This window comes from Dermochelys coriacea, chromosome 26 (assembly GCF_009764565.3).
Source record: "Dermochelys coriacea isolate rDerCor1 chromosome 26, rDerCor1.pri.v4, whole genome shotgun sequence".
In the NCBI taxonomy this organism is placed as follows: Eukaryota; Metazoa; Chordata; order Testudines; family Dermochelyidae; genus Dermochelys; species Dermochelys coriacea.
The window spans coordinates 5,381,205-5,401,774 of record NC_050093.1 but is presented as its reverse complement, the minus strand read 5'-3'; the positions used below and the strand labels follow the sequence as shown (position 1 = coordinate 5,401,774).

The following is a 20,570-nucleotide window of genomic DNA, read 5'->3' as shown; positions in this document are numbered from 1 at the left end:
TTTTTTTGTTTGTTTTTTTTGGAAGGGGCAAACTGATCAGGGCTCCCTGGCCACTGTTCCTGGGAGTGCACTCACCTTCCTGCACTGCGATGTCCATGGGGCTGGCGGTGGCGCTCTGTAGCAGCTCCTGGAAAGTCTGGGCCGACTGGTCAAAGAGCTGTACGAGGAGAGCACAGGTCTTTTCATACTCACACCGGCCAATGGTGGACAACTGATCTAACTGCTGTTGCACAAGGCCAGTGTCATCTAGGGGGTCTTCCAACCCATCTCTGCATGGGGAGAAAACAGCATTATAAAGGAACTTTAATACCAATGCTAGCCTAACCCACAACACAAGCTTATTTCCATCATAGAAGACACCTCTCCTAGGCATATGGCTATTTTTAAAATCTGATCATCATCTGAACCTTTGCCTCTGGTAGCTGTCATGGTGGAGCATTGCACAGACTGATGTAATACAACCAAGTGATCATCAATAGTGTCCTCTTGTTTTATGGGCACAGAAATAACTAATAGAATTGGAAGGGCCATTACAACCTGCAGTGAGAAAGTTCTTATTGCAGGCTTAAGACAATATTTGTCCAGGGCTTTAGAACACAGCACTTTACCTGTTTAAGAAATGCCAAGTATTGAGGCATCTGGTTGTCCTTGTGCTTTAGTTTCTTCCATTTAATAAATTAAATTAAAATATACTACAATATACAAGGATGGCACATCTGATTCTGACAGTCACCTGAGACACTCCATTGACAACCAAAGCAAAACATCCTGGGGCCAGAGTCAATCCTCTATTTGCCTATACATCTAAGCCAAAGATCCTTGCAAGATTTTCCCTTTTGTGCTTCAGGCACGTGGTAGAACTTTTCATGTATCTCTAGACTTCCCTTACCTCAGTATGATGTGCACAGACCTCCAGCCTGGACGTGATGTAAGCTTTCGTGACCTCTGGAGTGTATGTTTCTAGCATATGAGCTCTGGTGCTTTAACATATGGCACTGACGCTGCCAGCCGCTGCCAAAGGCTTAGCAGATAATGTACACTGTTTGGTGCAAACTCCCAGTGCTACAGGTACCAAGATAGAGAAAGAAAAGAAAGCCAGTGAATTTAGGATCGTGCAGAATGTCACATTTGGTCTTGAGCGGTTTGCCAGTGGGAGAACAGCCATTCAGAGGCTTTACAGGATGCTTTAATGCTTCATTTTCATATATAGCACTGAATTTAAGTCAGCATCCAATTCCAGGAGTGCCTAAGGAACAGAACTGTTCAGCAAAAAAGCCAGAGATAATCCCAAATACTTTCATGTGATGTAGCCGAGCTGAAGCCTTCAGCTCCCACTGCAGGTCTGTAAATACAAGCTTGGAGGGTTAGATAGGGAACCTTGGTGCCCTCCCTCAATCCTAGCACCCGTCTTGTTGCTTTCTCGCCTCATTCATCTTAGCATTGTAGTGTAGTGAGGAAAACAAGCACTGGTACTGCTAGGATACCGGCAGTGCAAGAGTCATCATCTGCCGAGCTCCATCTCTATTGTGGCTCACTATGCGCAGATCCCTTCAGTGATACACACCTTCCACCGCTCAGGGAAAACCTCAAGAGGAGGACTGTCAAATCCGATGAAGTGAGCTGTAGCTCACGAAAGCTTATGCTCTAATAAATTTGTTAGTCTCTAAGGTGCCACAAGTCCTCCTTTTCTTTTGCGAATACAGACTAACACGGCTGCTACTCTGAAAAATGCTGCACTAGACTTTCAGTTCTGGAGACCCTGGGTTAAAACAGGTTTTTCTTGAAATCATTTTGGTGCCTGCCCAGCCACTGCTGCTGGACTTCTACATAAGAAAACCATTCTGTCCTAAAGGGAAGTTACACAGTAATATGCATAAAGAAAAGGAGGACTTGTGGCAGCTTAGAGACTAACAAATTTATTAGAGCATAAGCTTTCGTGATCTACAGCTCACTTCATCGGATGCATTTGGTGGGAAAAAAAAATCACGCAATGAGTCAGTGGCAGAGTTGCGTGATTTTTTTTCCCTCTCTCCACCAATGCATCCAATGAAGTGAGCTGTAGCTCATGAAAGCTTATGCTCTAATAAATTTGTTAGTCCTCTAAGGTGCCACAAGTACTCCTTTTTCTTTTGCTAATACAGACTAACACGGCTGCTACTCTGAAACCATAATATGCATAGTTATTGACATTTACATTACATAAAGGCAATACTGAAACACAGAGTTCTGGTTTGATGAAGCACCAGTTATACAATTTAGTCCTTCACCTGGGGCCATGCACAAACAGCTTTCCTGCTTTTTAATACCTAAGCTGTTTTATTCAGATCTCTTAGAAATCTCTGTTGTTCTAATCCAACACCCAATCCTAACTCAAGCTGTAAATTCCAGTGCTCCCCGTTTGCCTCCCACTCAACCCCTGAATTCACAAATCCTAACATTTGATATTTCTAAAAGCTAACACATCCCAATTGTCTGCAGATTAAGCCTACCAATTTGCAGTAGTTCCACGGAGAGATTTTTTAAAATACCATTTTATTTTGTACAGAGATGTAGTTGTATGCTGCACAGCAGCAGAAACACAGAGAGAACCTCTGCGTGATATTGATGGTATTAGCAGGAGAACCACACACTCTAAACTACATTTTAATAATGGGTTGATACATTACGACTAAAATAACCCTGAATCAGCAGTTTGCTACTGATGGGACATGGTAAAAAACTCCTGATTGTAACTACAACCCTCCCCTCATGGGTTTTTCAGCCAGAGTTCATGGTAGGTCAATATTGCACTGCCAGACTCTCCTGTTACAAAGCCTGTGCGGATACTGCTGTCTTGTTGCCATTGGGCCTGACAAATTGGCACAGCCATGCAAAGTAAATGCAAGGAGGGGAACTCCTCCACTTTGAGAAGTGCCAAGAAGGCCAAATGCAATGAGTTCCCACCTGTAGGCTGGTCACGGTGAAGTTAGCAATGAGTCGGATGACCTCAGGGTAGTTTTCCACCTTCACCAGCTCTCCCAGTTGATAGTTACTTTTTAATCGAGCTAGTAACCTGCAGAACTCATGGTAATTGTTTGGGTCTGACAAACTCTGGGGGAGGAAGAGAACAAACAGTATGTCAAATCATGAGACAGGTAGCACTGTCTAGTGTTTTAAAAGGAATAGGAATGGGAGTTAGGAGACCTGGTTTTTATTCCCAACTCTGCACTGACTCACTGCGTGATTTGGCAAGTTATTTATCACTCCATGCCTCAGCTCCCCCATTTTAAAAAAGGGGTAGGGCTTTGCCCACGTCTAAAATTGCGTAGAATTCCTTACATGAAAGTGAAAAGTATGATCTCTCAAAGTCACATAGTACAGACCACCAGCTAAAACGAAACCCTGCCATTTATGGCAGGCCTTGAACATGTTTAATGTCTGGATATCCAAAACACCAGCCTGTAACACACTTAATTCACAGTGGCAAACTACACAAGGTTTAAAACCACAAGACTCAAGTATCATTCTCGATAAAGGGAAGGTTAGCTTCTTCCAACACAGATAAGCGACATTTAAGTGATTAGGAGCAGGAGACTAGAGAAAAGAAGTTAAGACGACGGACATTAAAATCAGCTAGTCTTTTTTCCTGGGCCAGTGCAAGATTGTTCCCATAAGCATATTTTCAGCAGTTTTGTCCAGTGAAAGTCTTACTTCTTCTCCGTTCTGTAGTGGAGAAAACCTCACCATTAGTCTACCAAGCCTTATTGATATCAGTGCTGTGAAGTTTACCATATATTTGGCCTAAATTTCATCCCACTTTGTCTGGTTCTAGCCCTACACTACACAATTATCTTCCATCCCTAGGGGTTTACACTTTTTAAACCTTCACCTCTTTACCTTAGTCTCTCCTTTACCTTTAGTCTCCCACTTAAATGAACGATACATATTTAGTTCAACAAACATTTTAGTTGCTCTTCTCTGGTCTCCCATCATCTTGCTCTACATTTTTCGTTAAGGGGGTGTGACGGGTTCCCCCCAGGGTGGAACTGGGGTACATGCAATCCAATGAGATATTAGTGTCTATCAGATCAAGACTTTTAGAATGAGACCTCACAAGGCATACTTTGTACAAAACATATCCTAATTACATGACAGTGGTGAATATTAGAGTGCCAGGTTGTCAGAGGGTCCCCTGACAGAAGAGTAGTTTTTGGAAGCAAATGCGGCAAATGCAGTAGAGAAAGAGCACTCTAAGAAATACCTGGCTTCTGATATGCTCACCTGGGGGTTTTCCAGTATTCGTTTAACGCCATCAACGAGATGAGACAGGAACTTTGCTCTCTCTGCATTGTTAAAAAGGGATCTGCGGACAGAAGCTATCTGGACTAAGCAGGACAAGACCTAAAAGGAAGCAAAAGGAATGAAGTGGAAAGACTTTATTCAGACTGAAGGGAATGGTTTGAGTTGTTGTTTCCCTTTCCAGAGAGGGTAGTTCATTGAAGTGTTCACGATATTCCTCAGCAATCAAACTCAGTTGCTATAGTTTAAAACAAAACCACTCCAAACATTGTCTCTATGAAAAGAGAAAAATAGGAGAAATCCAGTGGAAACAAGCAGGAGGGATTAAGAGACTACGTTTTGCAGGGATCATCTCTCCAGCTTTATGGCTCAATGAACACCCAGCTTTAGGAAGGCCCTTCAAGCCTTAAACTCCATTACTATGTTACAGTCTTCACTGTGTTGTCATGTGGTGTCAGAGAAAAAGGATTTCCCCAAATGGTGAAAGCAAAAATGCAGGTTGTACCCTCTCATCTGACTCGTGTCATCTGCCATTGTGTGTAAACAAAGGCTGACTTGAAAAATATTGGCAGTGGGAGAAAAGCCTGCCAGCCTCTCCAAACAAGAGTTTAACATGGTCTAGGGAAAATATGAGAAAAGGAAGAATGGCAAGATGCACATTTGTTTAAGTTAAAGCACTCCCATCTCAGCCTCTATTACATTTAAGCTGAAGGCAGATTCCAAGGATGCAGTTATGCAAATGAATCCATTACCACACTACTGAATGGGATTATGAACTTCAGGAACATTAGAAGCAAATTAATTATAGACTCTTTGCACTGAGGCAAGCCCCGATTCCCCCAACCAGCCGAATAGCTACCTGCTCAGCTGTTAAAGCCCCTCTGGTTCTTGCTTGCTCACACTTTTAATGATCAAAGCTCAGAGCAATTACTGGCTTAATTGTTTTAGATTTCTGCTTAACAGTGACACTTGTTCTTTAACTCTCTCGAATATTTGAGGCTTAAATCTCAGGCTTGGCTAGCACTATATAATGAAGTGACCAGCTCTGTCCTACCTCTCCTAGAAACATCCTTTTGAAGAAAGGGCCTCCCTTTTCCAGCCAGTTAAGAAGAGTTTCCATTGCAGCATGCGTCTACGTTAACTAGAAAAAATATTTAGCCCACAATATTTAAGTGCCTAGATAAGCAACTGGTCCAGTTCTACCCCATGCTGAAATATTTAGTGCTTTTAAGGGAAACAACCTACCAACAGGGAATCTATGCAAGTTTCTCCCCTCCCTTCCTTCCTTTGCCTGTAATGACCAGCACTGGTGATAACCAATTTTTAAGATTTCTGGAGCAAAGATGTTTAATGCTTTGCTGGGCGTCTCCCTGAACGGCACCTGAAGGGCATTTGCAGATTCTGCTTCCTACCATACTACAGACGCACACAGATCAGAGCAACTTCCAACTGAGAAACATCTTAGGGTGTGACTCTTGCTGACTGAGCCAGTGTAAGAGATGTTTCCTAGATTTGAATGCTTTACGCACATTGAGTCCAGCCACAGAGTGAGCAACTCCATGCACTGGCTCACTCGGTTATTGGATCACCTGGTTGCTGGTTGGCAGACAGTATTTTAAAGGAAAACATCCAATCACATGACTCTGTTACTTGGGCTGATGCTATTGGCCCTTTCACCATGTGGGAAAACAGTCTTGTCCAGTGGAAAGAGAATGGGTCTAGGGCTCAGGCTCTTGGCTTCTACTTCCAGCTTTGCCACGGACTTGCTCTGTGATTTTGGGCAAGTCATTTCAACTCTCTGAGTAGCTTTTCCCACCTATAAAATGGTCATACCATCACCTAGCTCCCTCATGGGCAGTTGGGAGGTTTCATTCACTTAGCCCTGGTCTACACTAGGCGTTGAGGTCGAATTTAGCAGCGTTAAATCGATTTAACCCTACACCTATCCATATGACCTTTTTTTTTCCGACTTAAAGGGCTCTTAAAATAGATTTCCTTACTCCACCCCCGACAAGGGGATTAGCGCTGAAATCCGTTTTGCTGTGTCAAATTTGGGGTACTGTGGACGCAATTAGACGGTATTGGCCTCCGGGAGCTATCCCAGAGTGCTCCATTGTGACCGCTCTGGACAGCGCTCTCAACTCAGATGCACTGACCAGGTAGACAGGAAAAGGCCCGTGAACTTTTGAATTTCAAATTTCCTGTTTGGCCTGTGTGGCAAGCTACAGGTGACCATGCAGAGCTCATCAGCAGAGGTGACCATGATGGAGTCCCAGAATCGCAAAAGAGCTCCAGCATGGACCGAAGGGGAAGTATGGGATCTGATCGCTGTATGGGGAGAGGAATCCGTGCTATCAGAACTACATTCCAGTTTTTGAAATGCCAAAACATTTGTGAAAATCTCCCAGGGCATGAAGGACAGAGGCCATAACAGGGACCCGAAGCAGTGCCACGTGAAACTTAAGGAGCTGAGGCAAGCCTACCAGAAAACCAGAGAGGCGAACGGCCGCTCCGGGTCAGAGTCCCAAACATGCCGCTTCTATGACGAGCTGCATGCCATTTTAGGGGATTCAGCCACCACTACCCCAGCCGTGTTGTTTGACTCCTTCAATGGAGATGGAGGCAACACGGAAGCAGGTTTTGGGGACGAAGAGGTTGTAGATAGCTCACAGCAAACAAGCAGAGAAACCGGTTTTCCCGACAGCCAGGAACTGTTTCTCACCCTGGACCAGGAGCCAGTACCCCCCGAACCCACCCAAGGCTGCCTCCCGGACCCGCCTGGCAGAGAAGGGACCTCTTGTGAGTGTACCTTTTAAAATACTATACAAGGTTTAAAAGCCAGCATGTTTAATGATTAATTTGCCCTGGCATTCGCGGCTCTCCTGGATATACTCCCAAAGCCTTTGCAAAAGGTTTCTGGGGAGGGCAGCCTTATTCCATCCACCATAGTAGGACACTTTACCACTACAGGCCAGTAGCACGTACTCGGGAATCATTGTAGAACAAAGCATTGCGGTGTATGTTTGCTGGCGTTCAAACAACATCCGTTCTTTATCTCTCTGTGTTATCCTCAGGAGAGTGATATCATTCATGGTCACCTGGTTGAAATAGGGTGCTTTTCTTAAGGGGACATTCAGAGGTGCCCGTTCCTGCTGGGCTGTTTGCCTATAGCTGAACAGAAATGTTCCCCGCTGTTAGCCACACGGGGGGGGAGGCAAAATACGACCTTGTAACGAAAGCACAGGTGCTATGTATGTAATGTTAGCAGCAAGGTTTACCGTGAAAGAGAGTGTACCCATTGCTCTATAAAATGTGTCTTTTTAAATACCTCCGTCCCCTTCTTTTCCCCCTTCACCAGCTGCATGTGTTTCAAGGATCACAGGATCTTCTTCCCAGAGGCTAGCGAAGATTAGAAGGCGAAAGAAACACACTCGCGATGAAATGTTCTGAGCTCATGCTGTCCTCCCACACTGACAGAGCACAGACGAATGCATGGAGGCAGACAATGTCAGAGTGCAGGAAAGTAAAATGACCAGGAGGAGAGGCGGTGGGCTGAAGAGAGTAAGTGGCGGGCTGAAGAGAGGGCTGAAGCTGAAAGGTGGCGGCAGCGTGATGAGAGGAGGCAGGATTTAATGCTGAGGCTGCTGGAGGATCAAACCAATATGCTCCCGCGTATGGTTGAGCTGCAGGAAAGGCAGCAGGAGCACAGACCGCCGCTACAGCCCCTGTGTAACCAACCGCCCTCCTCCCCAAGTTCCATAGCCTCCTCACCCAGATGCCCAAGAATGCAGTGAGGGGGCTTCCGGCCACCCAGCCACTCCACCCCAGAGGATTGCCCAAGTAACAGAAGGCTGGCATTCAATAAGTTTTAAAAACTTTTAAAGTGCTGTGTGGCCTTGTCCTTCCCTCCTCCACCACCCCTCCTGGACTACCTTGGTAATTATCCCCCTATTTGTGTGATGTAATAATAAAGAATACATGAATGTGAAGCAACAATGACTTTATTGCCTCTGCAAGCGGTGATCGAAGGGAGGTGGGGAGGGTGGTTAGCTTACAGGGAAATAGAGTGAACCAAGGGGCAGGGGGTTTCCATCAAGGAGAAAAACAAACTTTCACACCGTAGCCTGGCCAGTCATGAAACTGGTTTTCAAAGCTTCTCTGATACGCACCACCCCCTCCTGTGTTCTTCTAACCACCCTGGTGTCTGGCTGTGCGTAACCAGCAGCCAGGCAATTTGCCTCAACCTCCTAGCCCGCCATCAACGTCTCCCCCTTACTCTCACAGATATTGCGGAGCGCACAGCAAGCAGTAATAACAGTGGGAATATTGGTTTTGCTGAGGTCTAACCGAGTCAGTAAACTGCACCAGCATGCTTTTAAAGGTCCAAATGCACATTCTACCACCATTCTGTACTTGCTCAGCCTGTAGTTGAACAGCTCCTGACTACTCTCCAGGCTGCCTATGTATGGCTTCATGAGCCATGGCATTAAGGGGTAGGCTGGGTCCCCAAGGATAACTATAGGCATTTCAACATCCAATGGTTATTTTCTGGTCTGGGAAGTAAGTCCCTTCCTGCAGCTTTTGAAACAGACCAGAGTTCCTGAAGATGCGAGCGTCATGTACCTTTCCCGGCCATCCCACGTTGATGTTGGTGAAACGTCCCTTGTGATCCACCAGTTCTTGCAGCACTATTGAAAAGTACCCCTTGTGGTTTATGTACTCGCTGGCTTGGTGCTCCGGTGCCAAGATAGGGATATGGGTTCCATCTATGGTCCCACCAGTTAGGGAATCCCATTGCAGCAAAGCCATCCACTATGACCTGCACATTTCCCAGGGTCACTACCCTTGATATCAGCAGATCTTGGATTGCGTTGGCTGCTTGCATCACAGCAGACCCACAGAAGATTTGCCCACTCCATATTGATTCCCGACTGACTGGTAGCTGTCTGTCATTACAAGCTTCCACAGGGCTGTTGCCACTTGCTTGCCAACTGTGAGGGCTGATCTCATCTTGGTATTTTTGCGCCTCAGGGCAGGGGAAAGCAAGTCACAAAGTTCCATGAAAGTGCCCTTACACATGCGAAAGTTTCGCAGCCACTGGGAATCGTCCCAGACCTGCAACACTATGTGGTCCCACCAGTCTGTGCTTGTTTCCCGGGCCCAGAATCGGCGTTCCACCACATGAGCCTGCCCCATTAGCACCATGATGCCCACATTGCCAGGGCACGTGCTTTGAGAGAAGTCTGTGTCCATGTCCTCATCACTCTCGTAACCGCGCTGACGTCGCCTACTCGCCCGGTTTCGCTTTGCCAGGTTCTGGTGCTGCATATACTGCTGGATAATGCGTGTGGTGTTTAATGTGCTCCTAATTGCCAAAGCGATCTGAGCGGGCTCCATGCTTGCCGTGGTATGGCGTCTGCACAGAAAAAAGGCGCGGAACGATTGTCTGCTGTTGCCCTGACGGAGGGAGGGGCGACTGACGACATGGCTTACAGGGTTGGCTTACAGGGAATTAAAATCAACAAAGAGGCTGGCTTTGCGAGAAACTGAATGGCCGCTTCAAGGACAGAACTCAAAACCTCAAGGACAGAACTCGAAACTGGGTTTAGCAGGCCATTGATTTCACAGAGGGAGAGAGGGAGGAGAAAATGAATACAAAACAAATCTGGTCTATTTCTTGTTTTGAGCCACTTCATCTATCTTTATACATCTTGCTGGCAGCAGACTGTGCAGTATGACTACTGGCCATTGTCTTCTGCTAGCTGCAGATTAAAAGATAGTGCACTGCCGGTAGGACTCAATCGCCATGAGACGAAACAAGGGAAATGACCTTGCTGAGTCGCTCCCATGTTTGCCCAGGCGCCCGGTTGAAAGAGCACCCAGGACTACGTCGATGACTGTTACCAGTCATACTGCACTGTCTGCTGCCAAAAGGCAATAAACTGCTGCTGTGTAGCAATGCAGTACCACGTCCGCCAGCACCCAGGAGACATACAGTGACGGTTAGCTGAGTGGGCTCCATGCTTGCTGTGGGTATGGTGTCTGCACAGGTAACTCAAGAAAAAAAGGTGCAGAACGATTGTCTGCCCTTGCTTTTACGGAGGGAGGGAACAGGGGCCTGACGATATATACCCAGAACCACCCGCGACAATGTTTTAGCCCCATCAGGCACTGGGATTTCTACCCAGAATTCAAATGGGCGGTGGAGACTGTGGGAACTGTGGGATAGCTACGCACAGTGCAAAGCTCCGGAAGTCGACGGTTGCCTCAGTACTGTGGACACACTCCGCTGACTACATGCACTTAGAGCATTTGTGTGGGGACACACACACTCGACTGTATAAAAACGCTTTCTACAAAACCGACTTCTATAAATTCGACCTAATTTCGTAGTGTAGACATACCCTTAGAGCACTGAGATTCTTAAATGGAAGGGGCAAAAGAAGGGCAGAATAGCAGTATTTCAAACAAATGAGGACTGCTCACTCCAAAAACCTGGAGGTACCAAAACTATCAACACTAAAGAGCTTGGCACAGCCTTCCTTTGGTCTTTATGGGTAATACTATATTATCAAAATAAGCAACTGTTCTGAACATATTCTACACCCTTTTAACCAAAAGGCCAATATCTCAGGCCCATATACCAATGAAGTCCTTAGATATGGCTCTTCCGGTGCTGTAAATGCTTTCTGATATTAGGGGTCATAAGAACCATGAACTCTGAACTCACCAGAGGTGAAAACGATGGAGGGATGGATACAGGTCAAAAAACAACTGTAGAGTCGAGGAATCCAAGAATGCTGAAACAGAGAGAAAGGAGCACCTTACTGTAGACATCTACATTATTGCATTCTGCGGAGTACTTTGCTTACAAAGACACTTTTATGCTTGTCTGCCCAAAACTACAAAAGCATGCACATTCTTTACGCTAGAAGAGATTACATTATGGAAATGTTTTCAAAGCCTTATAGTGCTATACTCCAGAGCCTCCTCTTCCAGAATACCATATTAAGCTAGAGAAATAATGCAGGGCATTTAAAGGAGGCAATCTGTGACTGCAGAATGACTGCTAAGGACCAGAAGGAGGTCAAGGGTAGACACTGTGCTCCAGGTGTCCCTAAGCCCTGCCTCCACCAGAAGCTGGGACTGGATGACAGAGCACGTATCACTCTAAGTGGCCCTGTTTTAATTCCTTCTGAAGCATCTGGCACTAGCCACTCTCAGAGACAGGATGCTAGGCTAGATAGACCATTGGTGTGACGCAGTACAACCGTATATCCTTAAGTGACAAGTGCAGAAGTACTGCCAAGTAGTGCAACATTGTCTTAACAATTGTCTAGTCAGGGAATCCCATTTTAAGGTGAGTGGCATGAGAGAAGCTCTGGATTTCAGAACTGACTGGGCTCCTTTCTGGCTTCTTTCTTCCCTTCTATGAGAAGTGTACTGAAAAAAAAAAACTGAGCGGTCCACACAAGCCAAATTTGTGATTTCTGAAGTTCACATAGCATAGGATTGAAGGACCAGGAGGAAGAGTGCTTGTGTGCTTTCGGACCAGCCTTTACTAGCAGCAAGAATCACATCTGTAATCAGGTTAGTGGACAACTGGTTTCCTCACTCAAAAGGAGTATTTATATAGACTTTAGACCAGTGCTGCTCAGGCTATGTGATGTGGGGGACCGGCATTTTTTCCCCCAGCGTGCGTACAGACCTTCAGCCAATAGCTCGCAGACCGGCACCGGTCTGCGGACCACCACTTTGAATAGCACTGCTGTAAAACAGAGCCTTGGCCAGCCAGCGTATTTTCATTTGGCACCCTGAAGAAGATAAGCCTTCCCCCTTATAAGCTTCCCCTTCCCCCCTGGAGCATTACCTGATCTCCAACTGGTTGGAATTTGCACTGTGCAGAGATCATCTGAGGACTCATCTGTTGATGTGCCAATCAAAGTTCAGGCAATTGTGCGTGAGCTTGAGTAGTTGCATGAGCAGGCCATGCTGGCTTTCATCATTCAAGTTCAGGTTCTTCCCTGAAGCCTACAGAACACAGTGGATAAAAAGAACAATGCGGTGGCTGAGCCAGGAGCACAACTGCACTTCAACAAGAGGGGACATTCGTAGGTATCACATGCCATGTTCATGTCAAGGCTGAGACACCACCTCAGACAACACTAAATATCCCTGGTGCCCCATACTTTTACAACAAAGAATCTGTATGTGGCTTTTTAGTCCTTACATAAAGAGGTTGGACCGTGCTTCCTTTTCACTCAGCAGCAATGCTTGCCAGCCAGTAATTATTCTGGAAGATCCATCAGATTAGGAAATTCTCAGTTGAGTAGAACACAGGAAAACACTGTCTGGTTGACATGCATTTATCAGCAGAGGCTCCTGTTACTTCATCACGCCCTCCAGTAGGGAAACAAGTGCATTCGCTATGTTGCGCAAACAATTTGGATAAACCCTACTCCAGATTCAAAGCTCTGGAACTAGACACAAGGATTCTGAAGCAACACAAGGTGATTAGTGGGTTAACGATGCTAGATCAGCTCATAGCTGTTTTATAGCAGCACATGGGTCTGGAGTCTGGGGTCAAACTAGAAGGCCTGTGCTTTGCCCATTTGCTCTATGCTTTTCATAGAGAAACTCAACTTCTTCTACCCTAAATCTGCCACAAACTGATCTGGGCAGTTGCAATGGGACCCACTATACTGTTTCACTGATGGTTGGAATTGTCTGCCGCAACCACTCCAGAATGTCTACTGGATGGCATTGTTCTTCAATGACTGCCTAACTGCACTGTTTTATGACCGTGATATAGACATAATCATTAGCTCCTAGTAGCCCAATCCCTTGCTCCCTCCAAGGGAAAACTAGAGTCATTGGAGGATCACCTTGGAAACATCTGGTTTTATACACAGAAGCTTGTGCAAGCTGCCAAACAGATAAAGGAATAACTGGGGTAGTGGGCATTAGTCACAGGAAAATAAGGACATTAAATGGGATAAAAGAAAACATCAAAATTTGTCCTTAAAACTGGGGCATCCTGGGAAACAAAAGCGGGATGATTGAGAGGTAAAGACGCATAAAACCGGAGGCTGTATCCCCAGTGAGTTATGTCATTCAAGCCTCCAAGTTTCATTTCACCTTGAGGGACAAATCACAAATAAATCATGCAGACATATACACAGCAAGAGTTTTCTAGGTAATATTTAGTTTTAGTTTGAATCCATGGTAACATTAAAAAGGACAAAGGCAAGATAAAAAATCTTGTTAAACCCAAACTCTTTACCTGTATGACTAGCAGAACTAGAGATTATTCAGTCTGAAAGGTTTTTCCAAGTGAAACTTGTTTTCACCATTTATGCAGTTTGTTTACTTTAATACTTCACTCAGTTTGAAGGGTAAAACTAAGTGGTAAATTTCACACTATTTCTATTCAGTAAAAAGAAAAGGAGTACTTGTGGCACCTTAGAGACTAACTAATTTATTTGAGCATAAGCTTTCGTGAGCTACAGCTCACTTCATCGGATGCATTTGGTGGGGAAAACAAACAAACCTAACAGACTAACAAAGACTAACAAGGCTGCTACTCTGAAACCTTTCTATTCAGTGTTATTTCCCAATTTTCACACATTGGCACAACACTAGTTGTGATCACGGTCCAACGTGATGTTGCCACTTTGAATGGATCTTGGGACCCTGTAGATTCATTTCTTGTTTGGAATAGAAGCCAGGTGTGGAGTAAGGATTTTATCAGTGTAGTATAATTTCTTTTCTTACAAAAACACACACAATTGCAGTGTTCTTGAATAGATGTGGTAAACCGCATAAGGTAACTGTCTCTTGCAGAAAAACTTTTGGTAAACCACTGATACCCTATTCCAAAAGCACTTGCCTTGGACCTCTGCCTCTAGAATTCACACCAAACTGCATATATCTTTTCCTTCTTCACTTTATACTTGGGAAACCGCTAATTCAAGGCTCCCTTCAGACAGCATAGTCTGGGAAAGGTGGCAGGGCCATTAACTTTTTGTGCAGCTTCTCAGCAGCACAAAGGAATTTTGCAAGACCTAACAATCCAGATAAGGGCCATGTCTATATTAGAATGTCGTTCCTGCTTTAATTATACCGGTATAGTAAAAGTGGTACAATTCCTCTTGTGGGAATGCAATTCTAATCACTATAATAGTGCTTTATACAGGAATAGCTATGCTGGTATGGAATGGGAAAAATAAGCCATCCGAGGTGTTTTCATTTGAAAATTTTAAAAAGGTCATGGCATTTCTTTCCTAGGTTTGTATTAAACGAAGTGAATACACAAAACCTAAATCAGAGCCTGACTTACCTAATAGGAAAATCAGGCTGTTCTACGACCTTGCCTGTAAATGAACAGCTAAGCACTTCTGCACTACAGAGATGTTATGAAGTGAAAGGTAGGAATCTAATCTGAAAATCTCCCTAAAGGCAGACGTGCAGAAAATGGCCAAATCTAGAAAGAAAGGACTAGTTTCAATGAAGTTACAGCAGGAAGGAGTTTACTCCTAAGTTTGATACAGGCATTTGACAAGAACTGCAGTCTCCCTACCTGTTTCAGTAAGTTACACGAAAGCGTGAAGATATCAAATAAAGATGAGTCTCGGAACGACGAGGCTATTTTCCTGTGCTTGGTCAGGGGATGGGTGGTGTCCGCCTGGATAGAGACACAAGCAACTTTTAGAACTAGTTTATAGGAAGGCAAGTAGAATTCACAGGAATGTTATTAATAAAACATTAGTGGCACACCAGGGCATTCCTCCCCCATAATTGCACTGCATCAGTTGATTAAACTGAAGGGACATTCTCCAATTGTATTACAGTCTTAAGATAAAATAATGGTTCCTGTACTGCCATTAACTTTTTACTGAACTGCTAATAAAACTATATTACCTGTCTAGGGTACTAAGTCAGAACAATGTTCCGAAAATGCTTAAACACACAGTTTCATCTCAAGCAAAAACCAAGTTTACTTGAGCTGGTTTTAAAGCAGGATTAAGGGTAACATTTTCAACAGCACCTACGTGATTTCGGAGGCTAAAGTCCATTTTCAAAAACAATTTAATTGTTTATGTCGAAATCATTTTTGAAAATGGAATGTAGGTAAAATTTTCCATAAGTCCCCAATATCTAGTTTGGGGAACAGTTCTTGACCTACTTAAACTAGATCCACTAAATCATTCCTGATTGCCCATTACTCTTTCCACTCCCATCTATGAAAATGCTGGCCAGATGCAGAGTCCTCTATCACTGTGACTGGCTGGTGAGAGCCAAGTGACAAGATACATGGATGAACAGAAAGTTACAAGAAGCCCTTTGCATTGGTGTGCATCACTTTGGATCTGGCCAGGTTTGTTTTTAAACTCATGTACATGACTTGTAGCTGTATGACAATTAAGTATGCCATGTGTGTTAGGAGAAGTAGTAAGCGGATGTGGCTCGATATAGGATACCACAAGCACATATTAATTTGAGAAATGTGCTCTACATATTGAATATAATACAGTAAACTACAGTATTAGCATCAGAGATTTTTTTTAAAAAATTCTGAATACTCAAAAGCTGCATTAAAATAAATGATCTATTCCCCCAGTGGCCAATGGTGAATTACTTTTTGGTGTGCAAGTAAAATGTTCTTCCCCCACCCTTACAATCACTCATGGTACATGGGGAAAGGTGGCTTAAATGCCTACATAGACACATACTTAACCTGAAACCACCTCTCCATTCAGAGTTTCATTAATAGACTACTGCTTGTTACCCTCATTCATATACACTACTGATCACCTTCCATCTTAAACAGCCCCCGTTAGTGTAGGATACAAGCACCTCACAACCTTTATTGTATTTATCCTCACAACACCCTCATGAGGCAGGAAAGTGCCATTATCCCCATCGTGCAGATGGGGCATGGAGGCACAGAGAGACAGTCACCCGCCCAAGGGCACACACAGTTTGTGGAAGAGGAGAGAATTGAATCTACCTCTCCCCTGTCCCAGGGTAGCACCCTAACCACTAAACAGATATTCCTTTCATCTCTCTCCTATCAGTTATCCATTAGAGGAAGTCTGGAAAACAGGCATCCTATATTCTCTACATGCCCACTGATGATCTCATGCACTTTTTGTAAGAGTCAGGATTTGCTTCACTGTTGCTGGCAAGTTTCCCAGCTCTCCAGTGTGTGCCACATGCTACAAGCCAGTTGGCTAATCCTCTCCCTAGACTAGAGAAGGCAATATTTCAATATGTGTATTGTTTGTACAGATCTTTGGGACAAAAAAAAAAAAAATATGCTAGATTAGTGTAGGTATTTTATATACAAAAAAGTTACCAAAATTCACTTTAAGAAGACCCATACAAGTTACATGGTAATGAATCTGAAATTTATATAGTTATGAAACCCACAAATAAATCACCATCCACTGTATTTGCCACATACCAACACAGTGACTGCTAGCAAGTGAGCGTGCTTTTAGCAATGCAAGTGGTGGCAATTTCAGGAAGGTGTCTTTAACCCAAAGTGTATTTAGATAGTATTTTGTGGTAGAATATTCTCTTACCTATTTAAGAAGAGATTCATGAATTATGGCCAAAATTTTCTAACTTTGTTGCCTACAGCTAGGGATTTAAATATGGATTTAGGAAACAACTGGTGACAGAACTTTTCTGTCGATCCCCTCTCCTGTTAGGTGTTAGAACCCTGTAGGGAGATGCTGATCAATATACTGATTCACTCTGTCTTTCTGGCTTGTTATTTTGCCCTTGATATTAGGGAGGTGGGAATGGTTCTCTGGGCACAGGGAACAAAGGTCTGAGGCAGAGAGGTCTCCTGCAGGGAAACTGTAGAAGCATCCAAGGCTGAGGAGAAAGTCCAGCCACAGGTTTACAGTTACTTTGTTGTCCGAGTAACCAATGAAGCCAAATCCCAAGGAGTGAGGTAAATTTGGACTAAACACAATGGGTGGGAATAGATTCTGTTCAGAGCAGGGTGGGAGCTTGCAGGCTCCTAAACACAAAAAAGTGTCCCAATTTTTAGAGAAGCTGAACTTCACTGACTTCAGTGTGAGCAGTGGGTGCTTTGCACAGCTTTAGACACCAAAATGGGAAAGTTCTATATATTCCCCGTACCTAACAGACTGCAAACAATCATTTTTAATTAAAAAGAAAAGGAGTACTTGTGGCACCTTAGAGACTAACAAATTTATTAGAGCATAAGCTTTCGTGAGCTACAGCTCACTCATCGGATGCATCCGATGAAGTGAGCTGTAGCTCACGAAAGCTTATGCTCTAATAAATTTGTTAGTCTCTAAGGTGCCACAAGTACTCCTTTTCTTTTTGCGAATACAGACTAACACGGCTGCTACTCTGAAACCTGTCATTTTTAATTAAGTTATTCAACGCCATGGTAGAATTTCTCAGTTTCAAAGCCTGGGTTGTTTTCAAGTGTTTGCACATGTATTAGCAAAAGCAAAGTTAGTGTCCATACTAATGAGAACTTAAAAGGCTAAAACAAAACTAATTAGTATTGGTCCTTTCAGCAAAAGTCTAGATAATCTCTCTCATCTAAACTAGAAGGGTCCCCAAGGAAAACTGCTCCTTGGGGTGACTGGTGGCAGTCTGAAATGCACTAGTAAAATCTGTCTGAAGGAGTCACGGCTAGAAAATAAATTGGGCTTTAGGGAGTGTATGATTATTTCCTCATGCTTAGATTGACCAATTAATGTCTCTAGTCCCCAGCTTTTCAAAAAATATCAACGAGGAAGCTAGGATCTAGCAGAAATCGGACCATGGGACTGAAAGACAAGAACTCCAGAATCCTAGTCGTGCTTATGCCACTGATTCAAATGTAGACTTGGTCAAATTACTTATCCTTTGTGTCCCTTTTTGCCCTGTCAGTCCCTCCCTCCCCCCCCCACAAAAAACAACCCCAAAACAAAACCAAAAGCGTGTGAAATAGGATCACTTGGTATTTGTAAGGCACATTGAACATGTAACATGCTATGTATTCGGAAAGGAACTCAAAATATTTTACCAGATTTGTTATGTTTATATTTATATCCCCATGAAGAAGTTATTGGAATGATTGACAATGCAAAAAGGGCTGCGAATTTTTTTAAAAATGAGAATGCACAAAGTTAAAAGAATGCATAGGAATGGAGGACAAAGGATGCTAATGATGCTTTGCTAATTCATGCTATGGGGCTTTATCATTACAGGCAAGATTGTACTGGGCATGAACCCATTTGCTATTTTAGTGTTGCTTCATTTTTATCATGGAGCAATACATCCAGGTACTGGAGAAGATGAGATGCTAAGAGCAGGAGATGGCAAAGAAATCCTTAGATCAGAAGAAATATCAGTATCTTACCGCAAAAGCGCACGATACCAAAAAAATAAAAATCAGCACGCGTGCGCACGCGCACACACACACACACACGCACACACACAGCAGAACAATACAAATGAGAAAATTAGACACTTACTTCACTGAAGAAGGCTGTAGCACTTACTTGATTAATTTCATTCGTTAGCTGAGACAGAATTGTCACTCCTATGATGCAGTGTTCTACGCTATCCTGATGAGAGAGATTGGAGGGAAGAAGAGGAGGAATTAGCAGTGTCAGGTTGTTCTCGCCAGTTTTCACTGTAATTCTGAAGTCCTTCTGCCATGCAGAAGGAAGTATTTGCACACTGTGAATCAGATACATTTGGCTAGATATGCCATGTCCTCGTAGAACCATGATCGGAAAACATTTAAGCACAACGTGTTTAAAAACCCAGGAGTTCTATATTTAGATGCATTTAAAAAAAATTCATATTATTTACAATTTGATACATTTGCCAGACTTCTCAGCAGCTAACAATTTCTATGGAGTGCTCAAACAAAAATACACGTTATTTAATGGCTCATCTATTCATTCTAAATCACATTTTTGTGCTTACTTACCCCTGATTCTTAAAAGATTTACATATGTGCTTACTTTCAAGTATTTAGTTCCACTGAAATCAATGGTAAAGTTAAGTAAGTGCATAAATCTTTGCAGGACTGAGACCTTAGCAATCATGAAAGCTGCCAACTGACAACTATGAAAACTGAAGTCTTAGAGCCGCAGAACTCCTGCAGCACAAGAAGTGGCAATTAAAATTTCCCCAACCACCACCCCCCAATCAATATCTCACTCCTGATAATCAGGCCCCACCTCTAGAAGCCAAGGGAGTTCACTCTCCACAGCCCTTACAGTCTTTGGCTTCTCTTTTATAGACTGACACATTGGCAGTCTTGATACAAAACACCTGCTCACTGGGAAGGAGCCTTTATATGCCAACTAACTTCACATAAAAGAGCTATCCTGGTCTCTTCTTTTGCCACAAGGAGTTCCCTTCCTGTAACTGGATGAGGTTCCCTTCCCCAGCTCATCTTTGGTTAGCACCCGCCTGCACTAATTGTCCCAATTTTTTCCTCTGATCTGAGACTATGTTCATCCCCTTTGCAGGAGTCCAAAGACTTGGTGGGGAAGAGGCTACAATCATAGGCCTCTGTTTTGAACAATGGTCTCAAGCATTAACATGATATTATGTGGCTGTAGCCAGGAACCTTTGCTGAACTCATGACCAATAACCAAATACAGTCTTCAACATGCCTTAGGAGATGGAGCTGAGAGAAAAGCAACAGGATTGTCTCAAAAAGTTAGAAATCATTTGAGCTGTTTATGGAAAGGTGTAATCCTTCAGCATTGTAATATCTTCTAGATATCACTTTTTAAAATTTTACGATCCTCACACTCATCATACTATTCTACTGCCTATCCAAATAAATAAATCCCACCATCACAATATAAAAGTCTCACTCTAGTTCCTTTCCTCTTCTCCCACTGCCGCCATGAACTCTGGGATTATTTACTACTACTCTTGCATCTTCCTCTAACTTGTGGAAGTTGAATAGTTAAAAATGTTAATTTGGAGAAAAAGTAAGTGTTGAGAGCGTTGTGAGAACAGTGCGATTTTATGCCATGCTAGCCTCCTCTGGAAGAGAGTCGCACAGTTTGTGACTGCTGAAAAAATTCCATCTTCTGCCTGTAAAGTTAAGCTCTTGTGGGCAGGGACTGTCTTTTGACCATGTTTATACAGCTTCTAGCCCAACGGCTCTCTGATTCCGATTGCAATAGCACCCTGAGACACCGGCGTAAATATTTAATAATAATCATGGGATGGGATGTTTCTACAGATATGTCCAGCCACGATGTTCCACATAATATCTGTGAAGA

At 43.6% G+C, this 20,570-nt stretch overlaps 1 protein-coding gene across 1 annotated transcript in view; it reads right to left on the bottom strand.

Moving 5' to 3' along the window:
- Nucleotides 1-20,570, bottom strand: part of XPO7 (exportin 7) — an 83,044-nt gene that overhangs the window by 22,933 nt on the left and 39,541 nt on the right. Inside the window, 12 exon segments of the mRNA XM_043503214.1 lie at nt 76-269; nt 890-909; nt 911-972; nt 975-1,062; nt 2,944-3,090; nt 4,261-4,380; nt 11,009-11,034; nt 11,037-11,078; nt 12,149-12,216; nt 12,218-12,309; nt 14,858-14,962; nt 18,816-18,881. Coding sequence (XP_043359149.1) covers nt 76-269; nt 890-909; nt 911-972; nt 975-1,062; nt 2,944-3,090; nt 4,261-4,380; nt 11,009-11,034; nt 11,037-11,078; nt 12,149-12,216; nt 12,218-12,309; nt 14,858-14,962; nt 18,816-18,881 — 1,030 coding nt within the window.